We start from the raw sequence: 21,019 nt of genomic DNA, 5'->3' as shown, positions 1-21,019 counted from the left end.
ATTTATGTGTGTGAAGTCATCACCAAGGGGATTTTTAAACATGTTATTTTATCGACTTGCACTCACATCCAATGGTATTATATGTGTAAAAAATGAGAAAATGTCTATTGGTTTAGAAATTACCAGAAGTTTATGTGGCAAGTTGTAATGAAATGTGTACAAAAGCTTCATTGGATTTACATAGTACTGTACTTGTAACCAAGATATAGTGATGTCAGCATTCCTGAATGATTTTGTGTGCCTATGTGCTCAGATTCACATTCAGAAGTGGCAACAGATAGAGCAGTGTTTGGGTGTATGCCGATGCTTGTGAGTATAAACAATGGCTTATCACTGCGGAATAGAATTTTGTGCTTTACTTGTAAATGCCCTTACTGTGACCTTTGTATTTATTTGGTAATGGTTCAAGCAGTGCCTTCAGATCCACAAGGCTCTCTATTGTAGATAACTTTGGACTCCCAATACAGTAGCCCAGCATTCTCTCTCTCTCTCTCTCTCTTCTTTATTGCTTAGATTGCTGTAAAAAATATTCAGTATTCCAGTCTCCAGTTTATTGAATCAAGAGGGCTGTTCCTGTCAAAACAAACAATTAGCAGAGGTAGCTATAGCATTTAAAATATTCTATATATACATATAAAAATTGTGGAAGTTGTGCCAGCCTGGATAGTAGAAAGCTCTCCTCCCCCAACTGGGAAGACCTTTTTGTGTCACCTGCAATACTCTGTTTTAATAAGGAATATGTGTTTTAACAATGAGGGGGTTTTGTACTTTGCTCTTGTTAGTTGCAATTATTTTGATTTCTGTCTTCTCATGTTGTACACTTCCTCTTTTCACTTTTTTATGCAATTCTATTTCATCATGTGTCTTTATTTGCTTTATTAGGCCATTTAGTACTTGGAAAATGTGAATTTTTAGGCAGTCTTTAGTAAAATTGGTAATTAACTGGTTTTTAGTGGTGTAAGCCAGGCTAACTTAAGTTGTTTGCCTAGCTAACCTTTGTTTTTACTGTATTACCTATAAATAGCATCTTAACTAAATTCATACTTATTACATTGAAAGAAATCCTTGGTACAGTATTAAATAATTTGGTGGATAGGTGAAGCCAGGACATCTAAAGGGAAATTCAGGCTCAACCTCTGCATGTAACGCTTTCTCTGGTTACGAGACATTAGGAAGGAAAATGATTTGTGATACCTTGTGAGATACACCCGCTTTGTTGGATAGAGATGTATGCCACCTATAACTCTTAGGGTTCCTAGTTGGGACTGTTGAAGACTTTTGATAACCACTGTTCAGGAAGAGTAGCAAAGTGTGTAAGAGTTGAATACTTGAATACTCTGCACTGATAAGCTAAATGACTTCCAGAGAGAGTTAACATTTGCTATAGAATTCTTTTATTATTTAATCAGTTACAGTACAGATTTTGCTGTGTCAAAATAATTCTCTAGAATACCATGCTGTAAGACTTGAAAAAGAGAGCAGTGCACTTTTTGTTTGCTCTTTGATAAATACTTGTTATTGAATATTTAATATTACAACAGTTACAGTATACTGGATTTTGGGTCAAATGATGATCTTGCATGCATACAGAACTCAAAAGCGGTAACAGTACTATATAGTGCTGTAGATATGAGAGAGATAGAGTTTTTTCCCATTCATTGTTAGCAATTTACATTACATACAGTTTACTATAGAATTCCTTCATTATTTTAGCAGTTGTAAGTACAGTTACATACTATGTGAATAGTATTGAGTAAGAAAAGGTGTGAAAATGGTACAAAACAATTATTGTTACAACTGTATGTGGTAACATAACTTTGCTGTAAGTATGGTATACAAATTGAAGTTTATGCATATTGAAAGTTTATTATACATTTACTTAGTTGCTTAAATTTCAGTTTTGTTTTACTGTTGCTTCATTTATATACATACTCTTACACACTTTCCATTGAGCAGTACAGTGTCTCATTCAAGAGTGTTTGTATACTGCTGTCTGGGTAGTTGCTATGACTGTACTGTGTGATTCACTTAAAAACAATTGCATTGAATAATTCTAAATCCCATACCCAGTGAAGAACACAAGTTTTGTATATTGTTACAGTACTGCAGCAAGGAAAACTTTTTAAGTGGAGACATTTATTCTTTAAACAATACAGAATTGTGGTCACTCGCCAAAAGGTTGACAGTAGCCTACAAGTTAATTTCAGCTTTGTATTTACTCAGTTTTATTTATTTTCACTTACTGTACAGTATTGAATACTGTTCAGGACTGTGATCTGCAGTACTTTGTACATGTTTTGCTCTTGTATTGGAATACTTGACCATAATAAACTATAGTAGTAGTTGTTTATGTATCCTGACGACTGTCTCAATTGAGACTTTTTGCTAGCTACATTGTAGTATTTGTGGATGTTGGCTGTATTTATTTGTCACTCTTCTTTCTTCTATGCTGACATATAGGGTATGCTAACTAAATTGCAAGGTTAGGCTAAGGTTTGGTGATAGCTAGCATAGCCTAGAAGAGGCTCTCACCCAGTTCCACCATTATCAGAGTTAAATGGTTTGGTTAAACTATGTATTATTTTAATAAACAGATTGTTACCCTCCCATTGGCACTGTTTTTCTGGATCTCAGATGGGTTGCTGTGTAAGAAAAGGAATAGATAACAGTTGATGTGCAATACTGTAGTTAGATCATCTGATCAGTACTTTAAGAAAGACTGGCTAAAGTATTTAGTATTTTAAAACAGAATGGCTAAGTATCTGGCAAGACATAATAGTACTAATGATGCTTTACAACTTGCTGATTTGAATCAGTTACTAATGTACATTAGTTCCTCGTTGGGCGAGTGGGGTCCGTTCTCAGCTAGCACTCTGCTGGCTGCGAGTTCGAATCTCCGACCGGCCATTGAAGGATAAGAGGAATTTATTTCTGGTGATAGAAATTCATTTCCTGCTATAATGTGGTTTGGATTCCACAATAAGCTGTAGGTCCCATTGCTAGGTAACCAATTGGTTCTTAGCCACATAAAATAAATCTAATCATTCAGGCCAGCCCTAGGAGAGCTGTTAATCAGCTCAGTGGTCTGGTTAAACTAAGGTATACTTAACTTAACTACTGTACATTTATTTGTTATGCAAATGACTTTTGGGAATCTATGTTTACTGAAAATCAGTTTTCAGATGGTATGGTAAATTGTGCATTTAGAATTTTATGACAGTGTTTAATCTTTCCTCCTTCTTTCTTTTGCTAGTGTACCAGTTGCAGCAGCAGGCACCCAAACCTGCAGCAGTGCTGTGTACAGATCGGCCCCCCGATTGCCCACCATACTATGGTTTGGAATACCATGGCAGTATCAGCCACCTTCAAAGCCAAGATAAGCTAACCATGAATGGATCATATCTTGTACGGCACAGTGAGAAGGCAGAGGGGTTCTATACGCTCAGCATGAGGTGAGAGTTTGTTATTGTTTGGAATTAGTAAGCTTTTTACATGTTCTTACCAACAGTGAGAATTTGAGCATCTACAAAATTGACATTGTTTAATCATTTTATCAGATGACATCATTTGATGATGAAGTGATGCTTAGTGTCCTATTACTACTGTATAGATTCTCCCATACCTGTTACTAGAGGAGTCACAAGTTCTTTATTTTCTGATATTGTTTTCTTCCTTATTTTCTGATACTGTTTTCTTCCAATGAAAATTTTAGTTAATGTGCATTTTAGTCTGTTCACCAACTTTATACAGTCAGCCCCCTAGTTTGGGATTCGCAGCTTTACCTATTTGTTGAATTTTCTGTGGAACTTATGCCTGAAGTATTCATGAAAAATTTGGTAATTCACGGATTTTTTGTCGAGAAATATTCAGTGATTACTTTATTTTCATGTTATTTTCATTGCTAAATACATTTTTTTATAAAAAAATGATTTACTAATTTTCAAATAATAATATGAATGCAAACACAGCAAAATACTGTATCAATAAAATTAATTTTTTTTTTTTACAGTGTTTATTACAGTGGATCCCCCATATTCACGGGGGTTAGGTACCACAACCACTCGCGAATACCGAAAATCTGTTACTGTATATTGGAACCCCACTAAAAATGCTTATAACTGTGTATTTTAAAAGCTGGAACACCAAAGATCCCTCTAAAAATGCTTATAACTGCCTATTTTCAGGTGTTTTTGTGACTAAATACCTTTTTTATGATAAAAAAATGTATTTAGTCACAAAAATAGCATGAAAATACAGTAATCAGTGGATATTTTTCGACGAAAAAATCCGCGAATGACCAAATTTTCTATAATGTATTGAAAATTGCGTTTCACAGAAAAGTCCGCAAATAACTGAATCCGCAATTGCTGAACCGCGAATAAGCGGGGGTCCACTGTAAATATTTAGGTACTGTACAGTTCTTAACTTCCCAGTGTTTCCCCTATGTACTGTAAAAAAGAAAATATGACTGCTTCAGTACTGTATGAGAGAAAATCGATGTACCTGAATATATAGGGATAACTTGAATAGTTTTCACGCTTAGCTGTAAGCCATATAATTTTAAGGGTAATGTTGTAAAATGACTTTGAAATGATATTAAAGTGTTTTAGGTGATAGTTTAAGGTATATTTGGTGTAGGATGATAGTTTAAGGCATATGTACATTTGGTGTTTAAACTATTAACCCTTGAGGGACGGGCTAAATGTATATCAAGCACACCCCCAGACCGGGCAAACTTTAAGGTTGGCCAATTTAAGGAAAAAACACATCAGTGGAAAGAGGAAGATATGCAAATGCATATGGTGTAAGAAAAAAAATTCTAAAAATTTTTCCTGGCCTTCCACAGGAAGTTGAAAGTGACTATTTACAACCCTGTGTGGGGCTGCTTTTACAAGACACTCTTAAAAATATGGTAATTTATGCATATTTTTTCTAGTAATTTATTTTATTTTACTTTGTAAATTATAATTACAGCTCACACAATATCATAATAGATAAGAACTAAAACCAGTAACAGATTGTGAGTATATTTGGTATAAAATATTTACAAGACTTACTGAGATGGGGAGATGCAGTAACTTTTTGTGAGGTATACATGTTTTTTCTAATATTTCTTTGCACATTTCTTTGCAAAATTACAATTATACTATTGTAAAAGATAAGAACTAAAACCAGCAGCAATTCCTGGGTATACTTATGAGCAAATAAATAAAAAGACGTCCTGGAGCTGCAAAGAGGCAGTACATCCTCCTATGAAATCTCAAGGAATAATGATCGATGTCTCTCCTGTGCCGAGGTAATAAGTTGCCTCTTTCCCACTAAATTTATTCAAACAGTTTGACATATAATATTAATACTCAAGTGAGGATTCCCGTCCATCACCCACAACCTGTTGTAAATACTCATGTGAGGATCTCCATCCATTAAGGGTTAAAATAAGCAGTTTAAGTGTCTTTATAGGGATGGTTTCAGTATTAGCAGGTGGTTGTGGTTCCTGTCCCCCACAAATACTGGTGGTTGGCTGTAATGCAGTAAATGTTAGTATGAACTATGGGAATTTATAGCAGAAAATTAGAAATTTTTTCTAAAAAGCTGTTAGGTTGATTTTTTTAAAGGAAGGTCTTTCAGCATACAATAAATAGGAAAGCAAAAAAGTTGCCCTACTACCCATCAGTTTTTTAAAGTAAATTTTCTTATTTTTTGCTACAAATTCCCACATATTTTTTTCCATTTTTAAACTGTTTGCCATGATGAGGAATATATTAATGAATATTTACCAGAAAAGTAAAAGGGGTGGAGTTTTTGTTGTATTTGGGTGGGAGGGGTGCAGTCTTGTCTTTGTGTGTTTTGCACAGATTTTGAGTAAAAGACTAGGTTAAAATATCATATAAAGAAATTTTTTTGCACATTTTTCAAGACTAGAGATTTTAAGATTTGGTGAGGAGGGGGATCTTCTCTTGTTTTGTTTGTATTGTATGGTAAAGAGCTTTTTTTGATTAAGGAAAGTTGTTAGTTTTTCAAATAAAAAAAATGCTTCCTTTTTGGTAGAAGGTAGGCTTGTGGTTGAGTGTTTTTTTTCATGATGTAACTGGCTACCTTCATAAAGGAAATTATCTTAGTTTATTATAAAATAAAACAATTGTCCCTTTGTCTCAATAATAGCAAATATATTGTGTTTTCAAAGTTTTACAAACTTTGCCAGTGTCTTGCTTATTTTTAAAAAGGTGTACCATATGATACCTCAGATTTTTGGGCAGTTCACCAGATTGTGCTATGGCCGAATAGTCATTGTAAACTGTAAAAGTTTCTGAGGACAAGCAGGATATATTCATGTATAGTACATGTATGTATATGTCACTATAATATTATTGGCAATGGAAACAACATGACCCTAAGTTCTTGGTGAAAAATTAAGTTGAGGAGACCATTTAGATAGGGGATTAAAATCTTCATTTATTGAAATATATTGCTATAATGTTTGTACTGCATGCGTACCCATCATATACATTGGTTTTAGCTTTAGAAACCTATTCTGTGATAATTTCATTTTTTCTCCTTTTCACCTGAAAAAATTTAAAAGCAACTAGTATTCCTATATTGATTCTTCTGTTTGAATGAAATTAATATGGTACACAGCTCTTGTAATAATCTTCAAATCCATAGAAAGAAATCCTGGCAAATACCATTGTTTTGCAAAATATGAACTTTAGGTTTTTTAACAATTTTAATTTTTTCTGTTGCTGACATAAATTATCAAAATTTAACTCTTTCAGACAAAGTCTTATGCCATCAGTCAGACACTTAGACCAAGGTTTCACAGCTAGTGAGCCCAACTTTTCCATTGTTGTTGTATTGGTGGGGGGAAAGGTGCCTGTAGTCAGTTTTGATGGTACTTTTTAGGTAAAAGTGATTTTGATTTATTGTAAAAAAAAATATATTGCACTAACCAAACACATATCATGTATTACATTTGGGGATTGTTTGGGGGAAGTAACCCATGACTGAAACTATGATGAGTTTTTAACAAAATGTGTAATGTTTACATTGTCAACTGTCAGCTATAGAAAAATTATATTTCTTGTTTTCAAATCCTGTGTTCTTCTATTAGCTGCCCCCCATAATGGTATATATTTTAGATATACTGTAGTACAGTACAGTAATAAAATTCACAGGAACATTGTATATAGTAACCTTTGTTTGTAGAGAGAGAAAGAGAAACATGATCTTGCCTCAGAGAGCATGATATGGAATATGAATATAGTATAGGTCATCTTTTGCTCATGTAGGCTATATGTAAATGTCTTGGGAAACTTGATAAACCTTCCTCTGAAATTACATTAGAATAAGTGCTGAATGGCTGAAAGTGTCCTAGTGCTTGGCTTTATTGCTAAATTTTCATAAGTCAGTCAGATCAGTTGAATTATCTTCGAAACATAGTGCAAAAGTGCTAACATGTCCTTTGAATGATGTGGTGATGTGAAAGTCTAGTCTCAAATATATTTGGTATAACAACAACACGCACTGTATTTAGCAATGATTTAAGTATCAGTTGGTACTTTTAGAGGATCACCATCATTGCATGGACAAAATTTGCAACAGTACTGAAGTCAGTATAATAATTAATGTCAGTTACAAACAACTGCTGTAACCAACTTGGTGAGATGCAGTAGCTATTCATTGTTAACTGAGGTCAGCTAAACCTTACATTTGTATTTGGTTATCAGGAAACTAGTTGTGAAGCTATGTGGATAATGCCTGTCTGTTATAATTATGTTAATTATTAAATAGACTATAGGTGAATAAATTTATTTTTCTAAAGCACAAACAAGTATGACAGCAATCACGTTTGGCTGATGTGGTAAGTGGTTTTGATTATAGTAAAGTTGTTCAATTTTACCTTATTCACTTGGTTTATTTTTTCCAGGTTCAACAACAATGTCAAACATTACAAATTGTATTATGATGGGAAGCACTATGTTGGAGAAAAACGCTTTGATACGCTACATGATTTGGTTGCAGATGGACTAATTACTCTCTACTTGGAAGACCAAGCTGGAGATTACATTAATAATATGTCCAGGGGCTCTTATCTTAATTCACCCCATTATACCCTGACACGATCTATGCGAATGCACATTCATACTGGTCGAACTCTTCCACGACAATTACCTCAGGTAATTATGGAATTTCTTTTTGAACACAGTAACAGCATTTGTTAAAAATAATTTTGCTGTGATAATGTTTTCTCATGGTTTAGATGTATAAGAATCCAAAAAATAAGATTTATCTATGGACAACTTGAAACTAGGTTGCTTAATTCATAAACTAAAGGAGTAAACTAAAGCTTTTGGGATTGGAAAAAAAGATGGAAGATGGCATCATAATCAGCAATACTGTATTGCTTCTAAATGGAAGGGTCATCATTAGGCTCAAGGAGGTAATGGATGTTGTTTTCTTAGTTTCATAAATTAGTTCCAAGTAAATTTAGAAGGAATTTTCTTTTGCCTCATAAAAGGCTTCATTGTACAGTATATTGTTGTTTCACTGTGTATCTGTTATGTATGTATTTCACATTAGATAACCACTTTCTTTGATCTGTAAATCATTATTTCTTGCTTGGCTCAGTTAATCAGCTTATTATTGAAATGTTAGTAAAATAATTTTTTTAAAGTGGTAATATATTCTCTCTCTCTCTCTCTCTCTCCCTCTCCCCCCAGAGTAACAAGGGAGTACACAAAGAGGAGTTTAAGTCCATCATTTATGGTGCTGCACCTCCTGATTGTGTGGAGGATGTTAATCTTAATATTGAACAAGTTGATGTGACAACACAGCGCCCTCACAGATTCCATGTGAACACTTTCACAGGATTACACTGGTATGTGCTTAAATTTCTCTTATGTAATTATGAGCCTGTTAAAATTTATGATACAGAATTATTTCATGACAGCCCCATCAGTCATATCATGCCCACATTTGTGGTTGTGACTTACCCAGGGACACAGTATTTTTGTCTTCAAGACAGAAAGGCTATCATTAATCCGTGGCATTTTGATCCATTGTTAGGAACCAGTTACCCTCTTCACTGTTTGTTTCTTTAGTGCTTCACACAGATCTTGCAGAGTATCCCTATTCTTTTTGCATGATAGATTTGTCCATTTTCAAAGATCCACTTCATTTTTTCCTTATCTTCTTGTCTTTTTTTCCATTGCTAGCCAAACTAGGAAAAAATGTTTATGATATGGTGCACTAGGCACTCCATTACAACTTTCCTATACACTCTATAATCATCATCATCGCCATGTAACACAATCCTCTCCTGCCTCCATCTCATAGTTGGCATCCAAGTGGGTCTGGGTCTTTCAATTCCTCTGGTGCCCTCAGGAGCCCAGCTGACATTTTCATGGGGTGTGCAAAACAAGGGGGAAAGATGAATTTACCAAAAATTTAAACACAAAATATACTATCTTTGTAATGTATGCATGAAACATACTAGAAACTTTACACTATAGTAGCAGTTAAAATAAAATAAAAACCTCTAGTAGGCTGCAGCACTACAGTTTCATTGACCAGTTGGTCTTAAAGACAAAATAATCCTATACATCTTCCTTAGGCTACTGTGAAGAACAAGAGACCTTTGCTGTAGCATCCTTGAAAATGTAATTAAGGTGAGGAATTGAAACAAGTACCATATGATTTGGATCACAAGTTTCTAGTATCTGAACTCTTCTAGTGTAGTGGCTAATATAAAAAAATTGGAAAGTCTCAGCAACAAAATTACTGTTATGTGGAAAATTTCATCTCTTATTGAATTCAGTAAAGATAGAAAGGCAGACATTTACTACTGAAGTTGGTGAGTTGAAAAATGAAAATGTAGAATACATGGTAAAAATACCCGGTACATTATATGAAATGTACATAGGAATAAATTATTGGTGCATAAAGAGTACTCATCATAACTAGCTTCTTAACAACGTGTAAAATAAGGTAAAATTTCTAAGATGAAGAACAGAAATTTATAATACAATGTAGAACAGACACTCATAAAGACACAGAATAACATATGATTAACTGTATAAAAATATGAACAGTACAGACTTCATGTTAGCAGAAAAGTGTGCAAAACTAACTTGTACGCAACCTAACTAGCATATTGCTTATAACTAGTACATCACTTGTTACTCAGTATTGCTCATGCTTAATGAAAGCAGTACAGTATTCTCTTCTGAAGCAGCCAGAAAACATACATAGATAACTCTTCTTTTGCAAAGTACCATGTAGAATGGGAGCAAAAAGAGTGAACCCCAAATTTGACCAATAAAGGAGGAAAGAGAGGACTAACAATTCTATTGAAACAAGTAACCAAAATTTCAGCCAGGTTTAAGCACAAAAAGTGAAGCCCCGACTACATGGAACCCCAGGATATTTGAGCCACACCCACGATTCTACTGGCTAGCAATTTAATTTCTTTTCGTTTGAATCAGGAATGGATTGGTTAGGATTCTTTAAGACCATAAATTTGGTCAGCATTAAAGTACTGTATTGAGTTTATTTTGAAACAAATATATTTTAATTATCAGTCATATAATTGTTTTCTCTTTTATTTCTTTTATTACTAAGATACCCCTTGATTCCTTTAAGTATGAGATAGGCTAAGAAAGCCTTAAAAATTTGCAATTTGTATGATACATTTTGTGTCAAACAGCACATTTTTGTACTATTGTTATAATTTATGAAATAAAAAATAATTTTTAAGTTATACCGGTCGTACAGTGTACTAAAATATTTTGATGTGCATACTACAGGTGTGGATTTTGTGGCCATTTCTTATGGGGTTTCGTTTCACAAGGCGTTAAATGCCAGGATTGTAGTTTTAAAGCACACAAGCAATGCAGTTACAAGGTCCCTAATGATTGTTGTCCAGATCTTAAAGATTTACAAAGTGAGTACAACATAGTGTACTTATATTATGAGTGTGGTCATATTTGGATCATCAGATGCTTATAAGCCCTTGAAGTTTTGAATACTATCAATGATACAAATTTTTATATAAGTAACTTACCAAGTACTGTAATTACATAGCTATAGTTTCCTCTTGCACGGCAGCTTAAATTAAGAAATTTGAGGGTAACGCCTCAAAGTTCATTGCAGACGACTGGTCCTGCCCACTAACAGGAATACCAGGAACAACTTAGCAGACAATCTCATTCTGTTTTCTGCTGCGCTCGAGTAAATACAGAGTGTCAATGGCAGCTTTGTTCTTAAATTTGCTGGTCGGAAACCAGATTTCAGTGAAGTATTATTGCTGATTTCGGGTAGCCTTCAAGCCTACAGCTTTCAGGATTAGTATTTTATTGTTTTGTTATTAAGATCTGATTCAAGTTCATCATATTTCGCTACAATAGCGATTTCCCAATCAAATGGTTTAACTCTGGTAGCGTAGTTTACCGTGCTACCACCTATACTGGTTAACGTAATAAACGTAAACATTGCGTTCGTTGCCAAACCAATATTTACGGTATAGAATTACTTATCTGCAAGCCTCAATTAGTGTTTGTTAGGGTTGGAGACATTTCTGTATGATACTCCGTGTTCAGCTATTGTCAGTAAAGGTTAACTTTCCTTTTCCGAATAACATATATTGTGTTTGCTACTGGGCTGACTTTTTTGGTAGTGAATATGTATATTATCTGAAAGTCTCTATTACGGTGGTCCCAAGGTAGAGGGTTAAGAATACAGATGGCTAAACGTTGGCTTTAATGGTTATAGTGCTGTTAAATCTTATTACAACTCAATGGAGCTTCCCCAGTCCCAAATTGCAACAACCCACAATGCACCAGTCATTAGTTAGCGCCTGAGCTTCCATAGAGCTTCGACATGCACTATATAATACGCAAGACTTAATACATAACAGTCTCAATGTTTGATAGGTTTTGAGATATGTCTGTATGACGGTACTCAATGTACTTTGAACTATGTTGGCGAAGGTTAACTTTTCTTTTTCCAAGTAGCGTAAAAAATACTTGATTATTGTGTTCGCTACCTCGTTTACCGATTAGTGTAATATAGCGTAAATTTTGTTTCTGTACTGATCCAATATTCTGTGTAATGAATACATATCTGCAATCTCGAATTATGGTGGTTAGAATTTGAGATATGTTTGTATGATGGTACTGTGTACTTCATAACATTTGTTCGTATAAAATTAATTGAAGGTCGTATTATTACACTTTCCTTTGTAGAGAACTGAAAAGTGCAAGGGCAGGAATGCAGTAGGAGAAAATTCTACTTAATGTTTTGGTTACGATGAGCTTTAGCGAAAGAAGAAGTTCTTGACAGCTGAGAACCGTGTTAACTTGCTTCGATAGCTCCTACTAACAGTGCCTAGTAGCGCTCGCCAGCTCCCGAGCTACTAGCTCACCTGGTGCCAACTGCAGAGCCTGGGCGCTATCGGGTGCTCGCTCAGCGACAGTTCTGAGTTCCTGGCACCAACTCTCTCCTACTGCTGGCCCTCCTGCCTTTAGCCACGTAAAATAAGTCTCATCCTTCGGGCCAGCCCTAGGAGAGCTGTTAATCAGCTCAGTGGTCTGGTTAAACTAAGGTAACTTAACTTTTTTTTTTTTATCTACTTGCTCCCACGCTTGGCTTCCATGCTTCCTTCCCGTGCCATTACCAGTCTTGTGTCTGGGTTAATAGATGTTAACCGTGTAATAATAGTGAAGTGTTGTGCAGTCAAGGAGGTGGCTACTCATCCCTTGATGCTCCTAGACAAAGGTCACTGTCAGATTTCCATGCACCAGGGAGGAGGCATACTGGAAGTCCAAGGGAGGTCGGGGGTGTTTACACATGGGTAGTCGCCCCGTTAGTCGAACTTGTTGCCAGTCCCAGGTATTGACAGACAGCCACTGGAAATGTGTCTTACTGGATGTGTAGTGAAGGGGTAGCTATCCGGGCCCTCGGATCTCCTAAACCCAGTCCTTGTCAGACTCCGTGCACCAGGGAGGAGACATACTGAAGTCCATGGGAGTCCGGAGGGTTTTGCCCCCGGGTAGTTGCCCCCCAGTCGAGCCTACTGTCCGCAGTTGTTGACAGACAGCCATTGGAAAGGCATCCATAGAGATGTACTTTTTGAAGTTTTGCTAGCCTTTGGTTAACTCCTTCGATATAAAACTTCCAATTATGCTTTGCTAGCCATCGGACTTCTCCTTTGCTGCAAAGCTACCACTTAAGTAGCTATACTACCATGTTGCTACAGGTTAAGTGGAACCCCAACCAGATGCACGCAGAATGCCAGTATTGGCGCCAAGTGGAAAATAAGTGCCCGATAGCGCCTAATAGCACCTGAGCTTCAAATAGCGCCAGAGCTCATCTTCATATAGAGCATCCTGCACCAGCTCTTGTGTGTCTGGTGCCAGCCTACTAGTGGCTGATGCCAGTCTCTCTTTAGCTTGGTGCCTGTCTCTTCTAAGAACATACTGTTGTTCTTGTTTGAGTGCAATTTCCAATTGAACACCTCTTCAAGTGGCCGACTCTAGTCTCAGATCATCGGGTGTTCTCCTTCAGTATTGGACTCCCTCCTCTGAGTACCATACAACCTATTCCAACTCATTCAGAATAAGTATAGCATTTCAAATCGTCAGTGTTGTCGTATAGCCTAAACGATCTGAAACATACTGACCCAAATCGTAGCCTAAGTCGTATGCTACGACACCCAGGTTACTTCACTCTTATGTTAGTTTAAATTGTGATTATATTAATACAATGTGTTGTGTATATTAACTAAACTGACAGTATGAACTTACTATTGGTGTATTCAATTGTTCCTAGCTTTATGTACAGTTGGACTGGCGGGAGCACAGTCTCTATTTCACTACCCTCATGTAAAGCACACCTCAAGAAATTCTCCTTACATTTCGATATGCATATCTCCTAAAGAAAGTTTCCCTAAATGTATTTTAAGGTGAATAGGATACTTAAATGGATTTGTAGACACCGACAATTATGGCTGCATTCTTGACTCCCCCACTAGCTCGAACCACTCTACGTTAAATCTATGAAGCGACTGAGTTCACGGCCGTCTCTGACCGAAACCAAACCTTCGACTAACTACCGTACGAAAACCATTACCAGTAGTTAAGCAATATTACAAGTATACTTACAATTAAACACACAAAACTAAGACAACATTATTCACTACTATATACAAACAACAAAACATAATATCCTTCTTCTACATAATACGCATTTCCATTTTACGTAAATTTAAAGAGAATACATAAAACTATACCACAACTTGTGGAAAAGTACAGTCTCTCTTGTTGAAGTTTCGACATACTCCCCCGCAAGAAAACTTATGCCTACATGATTTACAATAGTCCTGTTCTTATCAGTGCCTTTCTGGCTTCTGCAGCTATTTGAGCAGTCCTTCTGTTCGGATGAGTGCTTGAGTGAATGTCATCTGTCGGAGGATTAGTTTCCCTTATCTCCTGCCATAGCTCTAGGAGGTATAACTTAATTACAGGTCTCATAAGCTGGCTATGTGCCATTCTTAGAGTAGCCACTCTTAGGACCTTGTCTCTCCCCACATGTAACTCGATCACTTGGCCCAACTTCCACTTGCTCCTTGGCCCCTTGTCATTGATAATTCCTTCCAGCTCCACCAGCACACAGGTCAGTTCCTCAAAACTGAGCAAGGCTTGTCCTACGATCTTTTTTAGACATGACTTCAGAAGTCCTATCAGCTTTTCCCATATAACACCAAACCATGGTGCTCTCGCTAGAATGAACTTCCAGTTACACTTTATATCTAACAGATATTCCTTTACCTTGGGATTCTCCGACATGGTCTTAAGGTTTTCGATGCCGCTACAAACGTGGTGGTTTTGTCACTCAACATGAGTGCTGGGAAACCTCTTCTGCTACAGAATTTTCTAAAACCCATGAGGAACGAGTCACAGGACTGGTTATCAACTAGCTCCACATGTATGCCTCTGGTTATTGGGCACGTAAATAAGGTGATATAAGCCTTCTCAGGGCTTTGTCCTCTTCCCTTAGCCCATAATGCGCCAGTGTAGTCCACGCCTGTGGTATTGAAAGGTTGCTTACATTGCACCCTGAACTCGGGTGATGGAGGAACTATATTGGGCCCATACGGCCTCCCCTGCGTTCTCCTACAAATAACACAATGGTGTATTATACTCTTAGTCAGTTGCCTTATCTGTCGGATCCAGACTTCATATCTGACACTTGCCACAATGGCATTTACACCCATAAGAGCATTAGCATCATGATGTTCTTTAATAATTACCCGAGTAACATAGCAACTCTTCGACAGTAGTATGGGACACTTAACGGATTTGGGTAACTGTGCGTGTTCTAGTCTACCTACCCTTACACCTTATTACCCCGTTGTCCAGGTAAAGATTCAACTGTTGTACGAGAGCCAGTTTTGGTGTTCTTACCCCCTTCATCAAACTCTCATATTCCTCTTGGAAATATTCTCTCTGTATGATGGCAATGGTCTTATTCTTTGCTTCTTGGAGTTCTTCCAAGGTCAGTTCACCATGCCTCTTCATACTGATTGAACTCCTACAATTATTCAAAAATCATAGGATCCATGCTGTGGTCCTATAGACCTTTTTAACCTTGCTGAATCTCTCCCAATTCAGCAAGTGAGTATTACCATTCAGGTTGTCCCCTACAGTATTGACCAAAATGTTCTCTTCCCTACCCTGCACAAGTGTTCCACCAACCCATGACCTATCTATTGGCCAAGAGGAATTTTTTAACCAAGGGCGTCCCTCCCACCAGAAAGAACTATCCAAGATCATTTCTGTCCTTTCCCCACATGTCGACCAGTCACTGGGATTATCATCTGTAGGCACATAGGATAAGACTGCCTCTGGAATGAAAGAGTTTATTTCCTGTACTCTATTTTTCATAAACACAGGGAGAACACTTTTCAATACTAGCCAACTTAGGGCGACTTTACTGTCCGACCAAATGAACAGTTCCACAAACTCATCCTTCTCAAAGGATTCTTTAATAAATTTGGCCATTCTTGCTGCTAGCAACAATGCCATCAACTCAAGTTTCGGAACAGTTAATTCTTTAATAGGCGCTACTATTGCCTTTGCCATCATTAAATAAGAGTTTTCGTTCTTAACTCTGTAGGCTACACAACCATATGCTGACTCACTGGCATCGCAGAATATGTGTAAGGAATCCCCCTTTCCTAGGCTAGTATTCGTAGGAAAGAAAATATAAAGACATTTTTCTATGTCTTCGAATAACTCAACCCATTGGTTCTGTAACGGGTCTGGAGTTGTTCATCCCAAACTAGTTGCGTCCACAAATTCTGCAGGTATATCCTTGCCCTAATAGTAACGGGTAGAAGCACTCCTAATGGATCATAAATCTATGCAACAGTTCTCAACACTTCTCTCTTATTTATCTTAGTCGGATGTAATGTCAAGGTATCCCTTTCTTTGTCCCAGTTCAGACGTTAGACCTTATGAGTTGTTTGTTCTCTGGCACTAATCCCATATGCCATAGCAATAGTTTGTAACGAGACATTATTACTCATCCATTCTTTCAGATATAAATGTGCCTGTGTAAATATCTTATTTGCTTCAAAGAAAAAATTCACCAGTTCATTATCATCATTGCAAGTGAACTGCAAGTTATCTACATATAGTCCTCTTTTTATCCTTTCTGCTTCACCTTCTACCATAGACAGGTGTTTCTTAATCGTTGCATTCAGCAGAAAGGGAGAACATGTAGGTCCAAATAAAACAACTCTAAATCTGTACACTAACAATTTACTGTTAGGGTCTGTTGGATCTTCCAACCATAAAAACCTAGTATAGTCCCTATCCTCCTCCCTGAGTTGCACCATTAAAAATGCTTTCTCTATGTCACTAATACAAGCAAGCGATTTTGTTCTAAACTGCAGCAGAACTTTGAGCAGGTCAGTTGTTATATGTGGTCCCATCCACAAACAATTATTCAAGCTCAACCAACTTTTCCCCTGTCTAACCGAACAGTCAAATACTATCCTATCCTAATAGGGGTTGTTTCACTGTCCTTCTTAATGCCATGGTGTGCCAAGAAGTGACAGTCTTCTGTTTTAAAACATTCCACTCTCTCTATGAATCTCCTATCCTCCTGATCCTCCAGGATTTTCTGATAGTGTTCTAGATACTGAGTGTCTTTTTGAAACTTGACATACTGTTGTTTTAATCTGTTTAAAGCCAACCCAAAGTTGGAAGTTAATCTCCTTTTATTACCTTTCCAAGGTAATGCCACAACATACTGTTTGTCAATTTCAGAATAAGTTATAGTATAGTATTTTCAAAGTTCTTTAATACCTTCCGTTCCTGTTCCGTTATTTCACTGCAGGTAATACCTAAATGATCCAAGCTCCACAAACTTTCAAGATCTTCCCTTGGATCCTTTAATTGAGTAGCCCCTTCAGCCATAATTATGTTGTCAGTTTCCACTGCCAGTTTTAAAATGGAGAGATGAGTATCCTTGGTGGGAAGAGAACTACAAGTTCCGGTTACCACGTAACCTAATATGGTCGGTAGCAATGCTAAATTTTCAAATTTCCTAAACCCTGGGTGTAAGATGTTGTACACATTGTCAACCCCTATTAACAATTCAGTACATGCAGGTGATTGCTTCTTTATGGGTAGACCAAAATCTTTATCAGCTAAGCTGATTTTCGTTTTACACAACGACCTTAAATTCTTCTTAACGCCGAATTTCTTTGTATATTCTGGTAGCTCGTCTACCACTATACAATCCATATTTATTAATCTACCCTGATGAGGTACAGCAATGTTCACCATTTCATATTCCTTAATTGGTGTAGTAGTTAAGTACCCTCTCATGATATGTTTTCAACTCCCTTGCTTTTATAGTGGAGTCCCTCAAGAGCAGATTTCTTTATAAATGATCTCTCGGCACAGGTATCTAACAACCCTCTTTTTCGAACAATGCAACCTTTTTTACCTTTTAGGGTTATTGTGGCTGTAGGTAAGATCAACTTCCTAGTCGTCTTATTTCCCTGTCAGGTATTTGTCAAAGAGAGAGTTCCATCTTGTACCCCACCTATCTTTGATTTATTTGGCTGGTTTTTATTGCATATAACACTATGATGTCTGACAGTGCAACCATTATTACAACCTTGCCTGTCATAGTCGGAACTGAAGTGTTTACTGGATGCACATATGAAACACAAACCCAGAGCTCTGAGTTGTTCTATCTTTCCTCCTCTGGTTACATAAGATTTACAATGTGTCCATATGTGGTTGCCTCCACAAAGTGCACATCCTGTAACCTGATTTACCTTGGCTTTGTTTGTACTTTCTTTAGGCCTTACCGATGTTGTTTTTGGTCTCACAGATTGCTGTTGTTCTACTGCGAAAGCAGATACCGTTGTCAATGTATTAGCTTTTGCTGTTTCAGTCTGTGGAAAAGCCCTCAAATTGTGTATTTCTTCTTCAAGATATTTTTTCAAAGTGTCAAATTTCAGCCAATCTTCTCCACACCTTCATTTTATTATTTCACTTACGCTACTTGGTAGTTTGGTGTAGAGCAAGATGGTATATGATTCACTCAATTCCAGTCTTTCACTCTCCAGTGATCTTATGCAGAATTCGAATCGCGCTCTAAAACCTTGTAACGATCTTGCATCTGCCTTGGGAGTCTCAGTTTGGAAGAGTTTTCTAACTAAACACAACTTGATTTCGTCTTTTCTGCCATAGGTCTCTTTTAACAAGTTCACTGCTTGTAAATATTTATCGCCTTCTAATTTAAAACCAGATATCAGTTCCAAAGCCTCGCCTTGTAATAGGCCCTTCAGATAAGAAAACTTCTGTATATTTTCAAAATCAGTACGTTGGTGTACTGATACTTCATAAAGTTCCCAAATGAATTCCATTCCATTAAATCACCATCGAAATGCTTGAGGTTTAATTTGGGTAACTTTACAGTAGCTTTAACAGGCAATATCGGTGCAATAGGTTCACCTCTTACAGCTAGAAGACTCGTGAGGGAGGAATTTAGCCTATGAATTTCAGTGCCTACCTTAGGCTATATTCAGCTTGATTCATAATTTGGTCAGGTTGTCCTACAGGATCTGTTAGATCCAATATTTCATTGTCCAGTTCCTGGATTTTCTGCCAATATTCCTGTCTTAATGTTTTTGGAGTAGAGTATGTACATGTATCCCACCTCCTGTCAGTGTGGGAAACAGCTGTGTAATTACTTGGTAAGTTACTTATATAAAAATGACATTTGTATGATAAAATAAAGTTTAATATATGCTTACCAGGTAATTACATGATCGGAGCCCTCCTGCCTCCCCTCCGATAGACATATGGCGTAAACAGAATGAGATTGTCTGCCAAGTCGTCCTGGTATTCCCGTTAGTGGGCGGGGCCAGTTGTCTGCACTGAACTTTGAAGCGTTACCCACGAGTTTTTTAATTTAAGCTGCCGTGCAAGAGGAAACTATAGCTATGTAATTACTTGGTAAGTATATATAAAACTTTATTTTATCATAAAAATGTCATTTTTGTATACTTTCAACTGTATTTTTCAGGTATTTTTGGAGCAGACCTTACAACTAGTTTAAGTATAGCTGGGTCTACAGATAATGTTCCTAAGGTAGTGCTGGACTGTGTGGCAGAGGTTGAAGCACGGGGTCTTACAACCGAAGGGATTTATAGGGTTCCAGGGTCACAAGACCAAATTGAAACTTTGAGATTGGCATTTGAGAGAGGTAATTATTTTGTCATTATTTTAACTTAAGTGTTATGTAAGGCTTTAGTATTGTTGATGGTGTCATATGCAGTATTTCATTGCGAAAGAATTTGTTTTAAAACTTCAAAGATCATGATTTTGTGGAGACTTAGGTAAATTTTTTGTTTTTATAGAAACAAAGTTGAAATGTAAGTAAAAAAGTCTGAGGTAAGGAAAAATTAATGTAAGAAGCCAAACTTTAACCAACAAATAATTCATTGCAAACTTTTACTGTACTGTTAGTAAAAATGTTAAAGTACTGTATTAAAGTTAAAGTTTTAACAACAGGTACTGTGTTAATGTTACTGTATATGTACCATTGTAAATATAAAACCAGTGTGCAGAAATTAGATGAAGATAGTTTGTGTATAAACAATTGTGAATTTTTAGGAAAGTATCCTGGTCCCTGTTCAAAGAAAATGTGATATAATAAAGAGCACATTCTAAGGCCTAAAAGGCCCTTCCCCCCATTTCAGAAGAGCACATTAAGAAAAAATTTTTTTTACCTCCAAGCATTCAGTGTTCTAGAAATACATAGCTACAATTTAACAGAAAAAACTAAGAACAATGTTTAGCCAGAGCACTGGGAAAAATCAATTCAGTAACAGTTCTACTATAATTTACTAGGAGAAAACAAAAGTACCTTAGGTAGAGCAGAAAACATTTTATAACATTCCCCTCCATCTCTGCCACAGATGGATAACTGTAACAATGAAAGTAAATTCATGAGTGCTTAAATTTGCAAGGAAAAGAAAAAAATTATACAGTACACGTAATTTAAGAATAAGAAATTACTTAAACTTTGTATAGTAGGATAAGATTTTCAGTAAATTTTGATGATAACTGAAAATTGCCGATAACTAAAAATCAGTGATTTTTTTGGCTTTTTCTGCGATTTTTGGGACTTATCGGAGCCGAAAAGTGATTTTCGGTTATTGGCACCTCTGTTAGGTGTGTATCAGTGCCAATACCCAGTTATTGGCGCCAATAAGCAGAAATTGGCGATTTTTGGCGCTGAAAATTGCCGATTTTCGTTGTCAGATAAGCCCCATAAAACCGGATTGCCTATAACAGGGGACTGCCTGTATACAATACTTACATGCAAGTATGAATGCGTTGAGGTAAACTTGGCACTTACTGTGGTTCTCCCTTCTCTCTATTACTGTATGTTTTTATTGAAATTTATTTAGTGCAGTACAGTCTTCTTCTTTCAC

General features: G+C 36.6%; 1 protein-coding gene across 4 annotated transcripts in view; it reads left to right on the top strand.

Moving 5' to 3' along the window:
• LOC136846482 (N-chimaerin-like) overlaps positions 1-21,019 on the top strand; it is a 68,617-nt gene that overhangs the window by 18,580 nt on the left and 29,018 nt on the right. For all 4 annotated transcript variants that reach the window (XR_010855408.1, XM_067117293.1, XM_067117295.1 and 1 more), the window contains exons 3-7: positions 3,254-3,452; positions 7,925-8,174; positions 8,718-8,875; positions 10,803-10,939; positions 19,606-19,785. Coding sequence is in view for 3 of the 4 variants with exons in the window: in XM_067117293.1 (XP_066973394.1) it covers positions 3,254-3,452; positions 7,925-8,174; positions 8,718-8,875; positions 10,803-10,939; positions 19,606-19,785 (924 nt within the window). In the remaining variant the exon portion in view is untranslated. The remainder of the gene's footprint in view (positions 1-3,253; positions 3,453-7,924; positions 8,175-8,717; positions 8,876-10,802; positions 10,940-19,605; positions 19,786-21,019) is intronic.

Source organism: Macrobrachium rosenbergii, chromosome 15, assembly GCF_040412425.1.
Source record: "Macrobrachium rosenbergii isolate ZJJX-2024 chromosome 15, ASM4041242v1, whole genome shotgun sequence".
Classification (NCBI taxonomy): Eukaryota; Metazoa; Arthropoda; class Malacostraca; order Decapoda; family Palaemonidae; genus Macrobrachium; species Macrobrachium rosenbergii.
This window is presented reverse-complemented; position numbering and strand designations above follow the sequence as displayed.